This window comes from Pagrus pagrus (assembly GCF_965226575.1).
Source record: "Pagrus pagrus genome assembly, chromosome: 24".
In the NCBI taxonomy this organism is placed as follows: domain Eukaryota; kingdom Metazoa; phylum Chordata; class Actinopteri; order Spariformes; family Sparidae; genus Pagrus; species Pagrus pagrus.
The window spans coordinates 778,940-792,003 of NC_140206.1; the positions used below are offsets into that span (position 1 = coordinate 778,940).

General features: G+C 41.6%; 1 protein-coding gene across 1 annotated transcript; it reads right to left on the reverse strand.

The window, feature by feature from the left end:
• Positions 1-863: 863 nt before the first annotated feature.
• Positions 864-11,360, reverse strand: alkal2b (ALK and LTK ligand 2b). Its single transcript, XM_084347338.1, has 6 exons — positions 10,566-11,360; positions 9,064-9,265; positions 7,238-7,291; positions 6,993-7,073; positions 4,813-4,892; positions 864-2,923 (listed from the first exon to the last, which is right to left on the reverse strand). Exons 2-5 carry the CDS (start codon positions 9,254-9,256, stop codon positions 4,828-4,830), a joined length of 393 nt encoding a protein of 130 aa, XP_084203464.1. The 5' UTR covers positions 9,257-9,265; positions 10,566-11,360; the 3' UTR covers positions 864-2,923; positions 4,813-4,827.
• Between the last annotated feature and the right edge of the window lie 1,704 nt (positions 11,361-13,064).

The window sequence follows — 13,064 nt, forward strand, 5'->3', positions numbered from 1 at the left end:
AACAAAACCAACCAACACAAACAACCAACAAAAACAACCAACACAAACAACCAACCAACAAAAACCAACCAACACAAACAACCAACAAAAACAAACCGACACAAACAACCAACCAACAAAACCAACCAACACAAACAACCAACAAAAACAACCAACACAAACAGCCAACCAACAAAAACAACCAACCAACAAAAACAACCAACACAAACAACCAACCAACAAAAACAACCAACCAACAAAAACTAACCAACCAACAAAAACATCCAACACAAACAACCAACAAAAACAACCAACCAACAAAAACATCCAACACAAACAACCAACAAAAACAACCAACACAAACAACCAACAAAAACAAACAAACCAACAAAAACTAACCAACCAACAAAAACATCCAACCACCAAAAACAACCAACACAAACAACCAACAAAAACAAACAACCAACAAAAACAACCAACACAAACAACCAACACAAACAACCAACCAACACAAACAACCAACAGAACAACCAACCAACACAACCAACCAACAAAACCAACCAACAAAAACAACCAACCAACAAAAATGAATCATCCAACAAAAACAACCAACCAACAAAACCAACCAACACAAACAACCAACAAAACCAACCAACACAAACAACCATCCAACAAAACCAACTAACCACCAGAAATTAACCAACCAACAAAAACTAACCAACCAACGAAAACAACCAACAAAACAACCAACCAACATCTGTCAGAACTCACTGATTCTCTTTGAGGGGGCAGATTTTGAGGACTTCAGCAGCGACACAGTGAAGAAATAACAAGTCTTATATATAAAATATATATCAAACGTGTGTCTTTATTCCTCTTTCAGTATGTACATATTGCACACGGGGCGGCAGCTTAAACAATATAAATATAGTTGAATATTATTATCAGTTATTATTATGAATATGTAACATAAAACACATTCAGCATACGTGACTTTCCTGTCGCAAAGGACGACAGAACAAAAGGCAACAAAATGTTGTTGTGTAGCTGACGTCCAATCAGAGGATTTGTCCATTTATTTTCTCTGAAGGTTTCAAACGAACATGTTTTCAACATGTTGCCTGAAATACGACGAAAACCAAAACACTTGTCCTGCAAGACCGTCGGTCTCAGATGAAAGTTTCTGTTGAGCTTCCAGATCAAATCTGCGATCCACCTCGAGTTCCAGAAATAATCCTGCAGCTCCGTTAGAAACCAGCGAAATCTCCTCAAATCATCAGAGGAACGTTCACTTCAGAAAAATAGAAATCCATTTGTTGTTTCAGTCTGAATGTGAGAACTGGTTTCCTGTCATTGTGGAGTTCAGCAGAAGACAACAGAGCACAGCTGAGGTGAGTCCGGTTGTGTTGACTGGACTTATAGACAGTTCAGTGAACTAGGCGAGAATCTAATGAGGGAGATTTTTGCAGAAGAAATTATTGGACTGAATACAATTCAGTGGGATTAAAGGAACAATTGACACAAAAAGTCAAACTCAGTCATCATCTCCTCCCCCCACGCTGATTTCTGGGGGTATCTGAGTCTCGTAGTCCACAGAACATTTCTGGAGCTTCACAGTAAAACAGAGATCTGCTAAACAACTGAAGCAGCTGGAGACTTGATTTAAAACAGAGAAACAACCAAAAAACATCAGATGTTGGGGTGATTCATTCTTATGTCCATTCCACATACTGGTCCATACATCTGCCTAGAAATTCTCAAAAAGGTGCTTCTTTAATGTGCAGAACTTGCCTTAAAAACATCATGTTTTTAAGTTTTCTTCAGTATCACAGTAATCCAGTGATAGTTGTCTGTACATCTACGAGTACACTGCTAACAGGAAGTGCTAACAGCTAATTCAGCAAAGTTTTAATGTAGATATGAGTATGTTGTTTTTTATGGTTGTTCCTCATTTTAAATCAAGTCTCTGTTTTACTGTGAAGCTCCAGAAATGTTCTGTGGACTACGAGACTTCACCTGACTTTATATCATCAGGAGGAGATGATGACTGAGTTTTAACATCTTGAGGTGAACTGGTCCTTAAAGTAAAGTAAAGATGAATGAAATAAAACCGGTCCAGATGAGACGACTAATGCTGAGATCAGAAAAAGAAAGCAAATTGAAAATGACATAAAACAAGTGGACGGAAAGGACGACAGGACAGCTCCCAAAAAGTGAAGCCAAAACATCTGGATCGCCCCCTGGTGGCTGGCTCCATGTTAGCAGATGACAAACTAAAATCTTGTACGTCAAATGTTTTTTTTTCCCACGATGGTTTCCATCATGTCACACTTACGTGCTGATTTTAATGAGTTATTTCATGCTATGAAAACGTTGTGTCACAAATAATGTCGCTAGCGCAAAATGGCCGCTCTCGTAGCAGGAATACTTCATGCTTCATTTTTGTAGAGTGTTGTGGAGTGTGAGGAAGTGGAGACTCCATCTATATATATAACATCAATGAGCGGACATCATTAAGCCTGATCCCAGCATGAAGTAAAGACAAGTGGAGTGAAGAAGACGAGCTGAACTAAAAGGAACAAGACGACCCTGCGAATCCTGACTGAACATGTTTTTGTACCAAAACAAACATGGCCGCCAGCCAGCTGCTTATATATGCTGAAAAGGACAAAAAAAGGAAGAAAAACGAGTTTGGTGAAATCCTGGATGGAGAGGCGTGACGGACTGAGGAGAAGGAAGTGGACGTCGCAAATATGAAACATGTTTCAAAATGTCTTTGGGAGAACAACTGGCAGTGCATTCTGATCGCTGGTCCTCTGGCTGCGGTAGATGAAAGCGGTGTCTCAGAGGTGTTTCTATTGGCTGGAAGACCTCTTCTGCTGGACGGACCTCGTCAAGACGCCCCACCCTCCTTGTTGTCACGACAACATTTCCTGTCCAGAGGCTGTTAAGACGAGAGATCGAGAAAGACAATTAAAGCTCAGAAACACTTGACTGAATCAAACAGAAGAGGTCTGGTTTTAACAGAAGATAAACGTTCTACGTGTTCTGTTTCAGGGTGTAGACGGCAGTGAGCCAAGAAGAAGAGACGAGCTGCAGCGATAACAGAACTCAAAGAAAGGTCAACCAAAGCCAAGAGGAGAGGATGGAGGTTCTGCCAATTCAACAGAATCCATTTCTACGAGGTATTCAGAGTCTAGTCCGAAAGGTTCTCCAGACTTCAACAGGTTTTACAGAATATGTTCTCCAGCAATGGTTCCCAACCTAGGCTACACATGGTGTGTTGACCTTTGGCTTTACAAGTTCTATGATTTGTAGAGTCGTTGGTATAAGGCATTGCAGGTTTACAGGTTCTACAGACTTTAGGGTCTTCGGGATATATGGACTCTATGCTCTACAGGTTCTACTGACTACTCACTACAGGTATTATGGTTACTATCAACAGGTTAGGATACAAAAAGACTTTACGTTCTATAGATCTTATTGCCTCCGAGTTCTCTACATGTTCTTCTGTCTATGTCCTAAAGGTTCTGTACACTCTAGGTTCAACAGGTTTTACAGAATATGTTCTTCAGCAGTGGTTCCCTACCTGGGCTCTACGTGATGTGTTGACTGTTGGCTCTACAGGTTCTACGAAGACTCTTGGTTTTATATCATCAAGTTCAACAGGTTTTATGTTATGCAGGTTTTTACAGATTTCTACTGGGTTCTACTGATTCAACAGATTCTATTTCTAGTTCTAGCGACCTTAAACATGACATGTTGTTCAGCATATTTGTCGTAAAGGTTCTATAGACACCAGAACCTGAAACGTACAGGTTTTATGGACTATAATGAGGAGGTTCTATACACTCTTAGTTCTCTGAATAACCTGCAAACCTATAGGAGCAGGTAAAAAAAGACTATAGGTTCTAGAGGTTTTATATCATCATGTCATCAACAGGTTCTTCAAACTATGTTCTACAGGATTCTACAGACTCTGTTTCTTCTCCTACTGACCTTAAGCGTGAAGGTTTTATACCGTGACACTAGAACCTGAAACTTACAGGTTTTATGGACGATAACGAGCAGGTTCTGTACACTCCTGGCTCACTTTATAATGTGTAGACCTGTAGAACCAGGGAACACAGACACTGAAAAGGTTCTACAGACTATAGGTTCAATAGCTTTTACAGATTCTATGTTCTACAGCAATGGTTCCTTTGCCTGGTGGATATTTGGATCCATTATTCTACCATTTTTATTCTAAACGTTTCATTCTACTGGTTTCATTCTACAGTGTGTCCTCAGATTCTTCTGGTCTTCCAGTCTCTGTAGACTCTGTGGTTCTGTGTGGTTTTCTTTTGTGTATGTCAGGGGTTTGTTGGGTTTTGGGTTTTTTATATTTTGACTGAACAATCGTCACTTTGTGTTGTAGTTATTTATGCTCTTCTTCTTTGGTTTACATTTAAGTTGCAGCTCGCGGGTGGCGCTGCCCGGAGCTCAGAATGATGTCACTAAATTTGGTCCTACAGTGTGACTGGAAAACACTGAATGGAACAAAAACGCTTTTAACTTTTCTTCTTGTACGGAAGGAAAAACCCTCATGACAAAGTCAGAAACAAGTTTCCACCATCAGACTTTTACTGTTTCCCTTCATTCATCATCAATTGTTCTACCTGTTTTGACTTCCAGACTTTTGGATTTATGCTGTTTTGGTCGACAGGAGGGAAAGATTACAGTCGTGTTCATAATAAAGACGTGTGTCATCTCCTCCTCAGAGAGCCTGCACATGATGGCTCTGTGTTTAAGATGTATATTTCTATCTGTTTACATAAACGAGTTGAAACTCACCGTCTCTCAGAGTGTTTATCTCTCCGCACAGCGAGGGCTGTTGGCTAATCGAGTCAGCAGACGAGCACATCTCCTATAATCTGCAGGAGACGAAAACAACACAGCATGATTATCTGTGGTTAAATAAAAAAACATGCTCTATGTTCTAAAAACAGACAGAATCAACAGCAGCAGGGTCATGAGGCCCAGAGTGTGTTTAGCCTAGCTTAGCACAAAGACAGGACGCAGGAGGAAAGGGCTAGCCTCGAGCCTCGAGCACTGTTGTCTGATTTGGTGATAAACGTTATAAAAAGGATCATGTGAAGTCCTTGAATGAAATCGCTGGTTTCCCTCCTCTCTTTATCTGTCATCCTCAAAACATGTCCCATCTGGCTCGTTGTGGCAGGAAACGCACAGATGGATTAAATTAAAAATAATAATCATCATTCTGTTCCAGTGATGCAGCAGTATGATGTTTACAACCTGCAAAAAAGCTCCTTACAAACTGAAATTCACTCCACATTTTTCTACCACCTGTTGGAAATGTGTCAGATAGTTCATTGAAAATGTATTTTGTGTTTTGCACTTTTAAAATGAGACGAGCAAAAAAAGGAGCTATTAACTATTTAACCACTAAGAGTCGAGGTGGAGAGACCGCCGCATGATGTTTTATCTTCCATACAGACGGCCATGAGTTTGAGATGACAGTGGTATTAAAACTTTCTGTGTAGTTTCTTTCTTTCTTTAAAGTTTATCATATTTCTGAGAAGCTAAAGGTGCTAAAAAAAAACATGCGGTTCACACCTAAATCTACAAAAAAGTCTCTTGGTACCTTGAATTTGGATCCTTCGCCATGAAACAGTAATTAAGTCTCTTGGTGACATGGCCTTAACCCAACAGGAAGCAGGTCATTTTGAATTGAGTGCTCATGTTTTTCCTACTACAGCTTTAACCTCATTGATCAGGAAAAGTTGACTTTTTGTTGGTGTGGCCGGGTGGTGCGGTGAATCTGGATCTATCGCCATGAAACAGGAAGTTGTTGTAACTGACAAACACATGATTGATAAAAGTCTCGGCCATGTCTCTTGGTAACATGGCGTAAACCCAATGGGAAGTTGGCCATTTTGAATTAAGTGCTCATGCTTTGCGTTGCTCCTTGGCGTGGCCGGGTGGTGCGGTGAATTTGGATCTTTGCCATTAAACCGGAAGTTGTTGTAATTTGCATGAATATGTTTGAATTTGTGCCGAACTTTTGATGTTTGATAAAGGCCCCGCCCCGAAGACATCAAAATGTAAATATTCTGTTTTAGTCACAGCGCCACCTGCTGGGACAAGGAAATAACATGTAATATGTTCTGATCCTGGTTTGACCAGATCCACCTCAGATTTGGTAAAAAAAAAAAAAGAGTTTCAACCTTGATGATGCTTCACTGTGAAAGTTTTGAGGTTTTGTTGAATGGCATGACGACGTAGGCACGGCGAGGTTTGAGGTTTCGCCATGGAACAGGAAGTTGGAAGTCCTATCTTTAGTCTTATGATCTTGATAATGCTTCATCATGGAGATTGTGAGTTTTGGGGTAACGACGTTGCCATGGCGACATGCTATTCACCATGAAACACGAAGTTGTTGGAGGGGGTGGGGACACTCGAAAACTCAGGAAACTTGCACAAACAAAATGCTCTAGTAACCGTTGACTCTAGTAAAGGATCTGATGTGAGTACAAAGGTGAAGTAAATGTACTCAGTTACTCTACAAACATCAGACAATAAACTGTTTCTGTAAACAACCACAGGACAAGTTTGAACCTCCACATCTTCTGTAACTCTCACCTACAATAGGAAAACCTGCTGCTGCACGCACACACACACACACACACACACACACACAAAGCAGTTATATCACTGGTCGCCGGTTCGATTCCCCTCAGTGTTACTGTGTCGTGTCGCTGCAGGAGTTTCTTTGAGATCAAAAACAGGATAAGACTTGTTTTAACCCACACACACACACACACACAGTATGTACATACACACACACATACACACATTTTTGTCCACACATACGCTCACTCTCTCCAAAATAAACACAGTGTGACATGCATGATTTGAGATCATAAGAGCTGCTGTTGTTCTGACATGATTACACTGATAACACTGTGTGTGCGTGTGCGTGTGTGTGCGTGTGTGTGTGTGTGTGTACTCACAGGCAGGTATTGTGCAGTCTCTGGTGTTGTGGTACAGTCTGAGGAAATGTTTTCTGCACTTCGGGTTGAAGTAAAGAGGACCTGAGGACAGAGTGACCCACGTTAGAATACTGGACTCTGATTGGACAGAGCGGCTGTGACAGAGCAGCTCATTGGAGCTTTAAAGGTGGAAATTGTAGAATATGGTCAGAAGTCGAAGGTAACTTAAAAAACGTAGGAGGAGAGGAGGAGGCAGAGTCGGGTACCTGTCAGGTGTATGATGAACGTCTCCTTGTGTCGAGGATCTCTGTGGTGACCCACTGGAAGAAGAACAGACGTAGTGTTAATAGCAGCAGGAGGATCGTAATATTTAACACTTTTCTAACTGAGGTCACATGACAACAGATCCATCTCCATCACAACTGAGCAAGCTGATGGAGTCAGGGTCGTTCTGTCAGAGTCCTCTAAGCTCAGGAAGGATCTCTGATTTTGTCATTTTGAGTCTGTTTTTATTCACATCTAGTCCGTCTCCATTAAGCATTAGCTGATTTATCTGTTAGCACTTCCTGTTTGCAGTGTACTCGTGGATATACAGATAGCTGTCACTGAGTTCTGCAGTCTTAAGGTTGGTGCAGTAGCCAGCGAGCCTCAGGTTCACTGTGTGTCTCTTGGTTTTTGGGACTTGTTGTCTTATAATCCAGCCCTCCCTGATCAGGACATCTTCCTCTGGACCAAACAGGTGAAAGCTGAAGACTCTGTGATGGTTTGGCATCAGCTGACTGCACTAATGGACCCAACTGTAAATGTTCTGATGAGTTAAAGTGGACTGATCCAAACAACAAAAGGTCCTCCAGTAAAATGGGCTTCTAGAGACGGAGCGCTGCAGCATTTCTGCACTTAAATTAACCAGTTATGTTAGTTTGGTTCATGAAACGAAATATGGTTATTTTTCATAGTTTGACCTTTTAAACCGTCTCGAATGTTCTGTTGGTCGAACAAAACGAGATCCTGATGTTTAAAAAGAGCCGAGGCGACTGCAACAAGTAAATGTCGTGGAGTGGAAGAGTAAAGTTACACAAAGAACTGGTTCCACTGATGGAATGTAACTAAGTATATTTACTCAAGTACCATACAATATTAAGATACTTGTACTTTACATCTTTTTGATTACTTTAGTTACTTTACAGATTTGGATTATTAAAAGTCAAAATGATGACGTTTTACTGTAATCTATTACATTCCTATGATTACTGGATGTGACTCTTCATTCATTCATCAGTTTGACTCGTTGCCACACAGCTGCAGCACCACCAGTAATACCAGTAGCAGTAGCAGCACCAGCAGCAGCACCAGTACCAGTGCAAGTAGCAGTACCAGCACCAGTAACAGCAGCAGCACCAGTACCAGTGCAAGTAGCAGTACCAGCACCAGTAACAGCACTAGTAACAGCACTAGTAAAAGTTGAAATACCAGTAGCAGCACCTGTACCAGCACTAGTAACAGCACCAGTACAAGTAGTAACACTAGTACCAGCACCAGTAGCAGCACCAGTACAAGCAGTAATACCAGTAGCAGCACCAGCAGCAGAACCAGTACCAGTGCAAGTAGCAGTACCAGCACCAGTACCAGTACCAGCAGCAGCACCAGTACCAGTACAGGTAGCAGTACCAGCACCAGTAACAGCACTAGTAACAGCACTAGTAAAAGTTGAAATACCAGTAGCAGCACCTGTACCAGCACTAGTAACAGCACCAGTAACAGCACCAGTACAAGTAGTAACACTAGTACCAGCACCAGTAGCAGCACCAGTACAAGCAGTAATACCAGTGGCAGCACCAGTAACAGCACCAGTACAAGTAGTAACACTAGTACCAGCACCAGTAGCAGCACCAGTACAAGCAGTAATACCAGTAGCAGCACCAGTACAAGCAGTAATACCAGTGGCAGCACCAGTAACAGCACCAGTACAAGTAGTAACACTAGTACCAGCACCAGTAGCAGCACCAGTGCAAGCAGTAATACCAGTAGCAGCACCAGTACAAGCAGTAATACCAGTAGCAGCACCACTAGCAGCAGGAGTTCAAGTACTGACCCTGCCCTGGTGTTCTGACTCCGCTCAGGTCCACTGGCTCCGTCCTGGACCTTGGGTACCGGCCGACCTGCTCCAGCATGCTGCGGCCGTCCAGGGTGGCGGAGCTTCGGAGCAGCGCCGCTGTGGTGCAGCGTCCCGCGGCCAGCAGCAGGAGGAGGAGCGCTGAAAGGACCGGGAGCCGCGGGAGCAGCATGATGCGGACCTGAAGGAAGACGTGGACACGGGACAGAACTGAACACTCCAGTAATCCATCAGCTGAGTGATTAAGTGATCGATCGGGCCGCAGCTTCCTTCAAAATAGAATGAAGCAGATTTATATCAGTCTGTTTGGGTCTAATTGGATCCTCTTCTTCTTGACCAGAACACATTTCACAGTGTTTAATGAGAAACTGATTTTAAATTGATCTGGAAAATATGAAGCCATAAAACAAAATATCAAACAGGCTCTTCTTTGTGTGTCCAGACCTGACGATGGGACTCAATTCAGAAGTCCACTTGAAATTCCTTCAATTTAGGGTCAGACTGGAAGTTTAACATGGAAGAAGTTCTGTTAGATTTAATCTGGACGTTTTAATTCAAGAATCAAACTTTGTTTTTATCAAATAATTTGAATACTTTAATAAAACTGGTATTAAACTTTATTTTAATAAAACTGGTATTAAACTTTATTTTAATAAACTCGTATTAAACTTAATTTTAATGAAACTGGTATTAAACTTTATTTTAATAAAACTGGTATTAAACTTTATTTTAATAAACTCGTATTAAACTTTATTTTAATAAACTCGTATTAAACTTTATTTTAATAAACTCGTATTAAACTTTATTTTAATAAAACTGGTATTAAACTTTATTTTAATAAAACTGGTATTAAACTTTATTTTAATAAACTCGTATTAAACTTTATTTTAACAAAACTGGTATTAAACTTTATTTTAATAAACTCGTATTAAACTTTATCTTAATAAAACTCGTGTTAAACTTTATTTTAATAAAACTGGTATTAAACTTTATTTTAATAAACTCGTATTAAACTTTATTTTAATAAACTCGTATTAAACTTTATTTTAATAAACTCGTATTAAACTTTATTTTAATAAAACTGGTATTAAACTTTATTTTAATAAAACTGGTATTAAACTTTATTTTAATAAAACTGGTATTAAACTTTATTTTAATAAAACTGGTATTAAACTTTATTTTAATAAAACTGGTATTAAACTTTATTTTAATAAAACTCGTATTAAACTTTATTTTAATAAACTCGTATTAAACTTTATTTTAATAAAACTGGTATTAAACTTTATTTTAATAAAACTGGTATTAAACTTTATTTTAATAAAACTGGTATTAAACTTTATTTTAATAAAACTGGTATTAAACTTTATTTTAATAAAACTCGTATTAAATTTTATTTTAATAAAACTGGTATTAAACTTTATTTTAATAAAACTCGTATTAAACTTTATTTTAATAAACTCGTGTTAAACTTTCGGACCCACCTCTCTCCTCCTCTCTGCGGCTCGCTGCGCTCCGCTCCCCGGCCCTCCGCTCTCTGACCCCGGCCTCTGCCTCCCGCTCGTCCCGGAGCTGAGTCCTTCTGGTCTGTGGTTCGTGTCTCTGCTGCAGGTTTATTATCCCGGGTTGTTGTCGGTCTGAGCCGCGTGCTGCCGGGCGCCGGGGCCCGGTAGCATCTTAGACCGGCTCGGATCACTGGTGGAGCGCGAGGAGCTGCTGGAGCTCCTTCATCATCATCATCAGCTTCCCGCAGCAGCTGTCAGGGTGCGGGACGGGTTCATGCTCCAGTCCGGGAGAAACGGTCCGAGCCCAGCCGCGTCTGGTCCTATTGATCCGGCTGATCAGGTGTGTGTGAGCGCGCTCCTCCTCCTCTCTGACAGATCACGGAAATACGCGAGGAGGAGGAGGAGGAGGAGGAGGAGCGCGTGCATGTGCATGCGGGCAGCTGACGTGCACACACGCAGACACACACAGGCAGTCTGACAGGTGAGAGTCGGTCTGCAGCTTCAGCGGTGCAGCACCTCCTCTCAGCGGACACACGCTGAACACTTCTTCTACTGCTGTGATCCATGTAGCCTCACCTGTGTTTCCACCGTCAGTCCTGAGGAGTTGATGTGTTTTACAGCGTGTCCATGGTCTTTCTAAGTGTGTTGCACCATTTGAATTATCCTGCGTTAAAATATTACATGTTGTCATTTCATTTGAATCTGTTGGCTGTTTGTAATTGCAACAGTCTTTGTATTGATTCAAGTGGTCGTATTATTACTCAGGCCGTGTTATGTTGCTGTGTTAATGAAGACTTGTCAAACGTTACTGTTTGCTGTGTGTGTGCATTTTGTTCAGCATTGGTGGTTAACTTTTAAATTTACTTCACATTCATGAAGCAGGGAGGACACCACAGTGTTTTCTAGTTGAATTTCTTTTTAATTCAGCAGTCCTCGTGTCTTTGCTTGGATCCTGGAATAGAGAGAGCAAAAGCAACAGATATTCAAACACAGTATTGCAGTTATGGTTACTGTGGGCACTGAAATACTCACTTCTCTTTCTAGTTTCTGGATTTCCAGGTCCAGTTTCCTGAGTGTCCGGCGTTTAATCTCAATTTTTTATTGTTTTATCTTAACGTCTGCCAGCTCGTCTGTCTCTCCAGGTGCTTTGCGTAAAGTCTTCTGACAGTTTGTGAAGTCTGTAAAAGAAATGTCAGTTAGCGCAGCAGGATTTGTGCATAATGTCGACTTACTTTAGCCAATACTCACCTTTATTTAACTGGAGAGCAGCTCCTCTGCTGGGTCATATCCTGGCTCGGTGGGCCGCCCCCTGTGCCGGTTCTGTGGGCTTTTTTAAACTGCTACAATCATACAGACACTCAACATGTCAGCAGAGACCTGATCTGTTCACTCACTGTTCACTGTTATCTACTTTAAAGTCACTGACCAGCCTGCAAAATGTTCTTGTTTGATTTTAACGTGCTGCAGGTCCTTTTATGTCCAGACAGGTTTGTTCTTTATGAAGGACAGAAAGATAAAACAGATAAAAACTAACATGAGAAAATCAGATTCAGTGACACACATGTGGATAATTGTTTGCACTTCATCGTACTCTACATTTCCTGAGTAACATGCACCTCTACTCGCCACATTTAAAGCAAAGTGCACACAGCTGATTGGACCTGAACAGTGACTCCTTTAGTCCTTTAATTGCAGCCTGATCATGACAGTTCCAGTGGAGCTGTTTATTAATGGTACAGTTTTGGACTGTACGCATGAAGCCGGTCCGCTGTTGTCTGCCAGGCTTTCTCTCTCTCTTTAATTATCATTATTGCCTTTTTTCTGATGATGTCTTTCACCTCTTCAAGTCCATCAGGAGCTGTTGTTCAGAGCCGTGAAATACGAAGCGCGACTCTTATCCATGTTCCCATCTGATCCTGTGAGCGACCCGAGGTCTATTTAAGTTTGAACAGCACTTATCCCGACTGTCTACACCTGGACTGTCTACACCTGGACTGTCTGCACCTGGACTGTCTGCACCCGGACTGTCTACACCTGGACTGCCTACACCTGGACTGTCTACACCTGGACTATCTACACCTGGACTGTCTACACCTGGACTGTCTGCACCCGGACTGTCTACACCTGGACTGTCTACACCTGGACTGCCTACACCTGGACTGTCTACACCTGGACTGTCTGCACCCGGACTGTCTACACCTGGACTGTCTGCACCTGGACTGTCTACACCTGGACTGTCTGCACCTGGCTGGACACAGCCGCGCCTTTTCATCCTGGCTCGGCAAACGTGCAGCCAATGAAGCCAGGATGCACCGAGCAGACGAGGTCAAGCCGCGCTTGATCAGTTATCCTGATTTCTTTATTCTACTTTTGTGCAATACTCCTCGGGTACAGACAGAACAACACAGAACAACAACACAGAACAACACACAACAACAACACAGAACAACACACAACAACAACACAGAACACCACAGA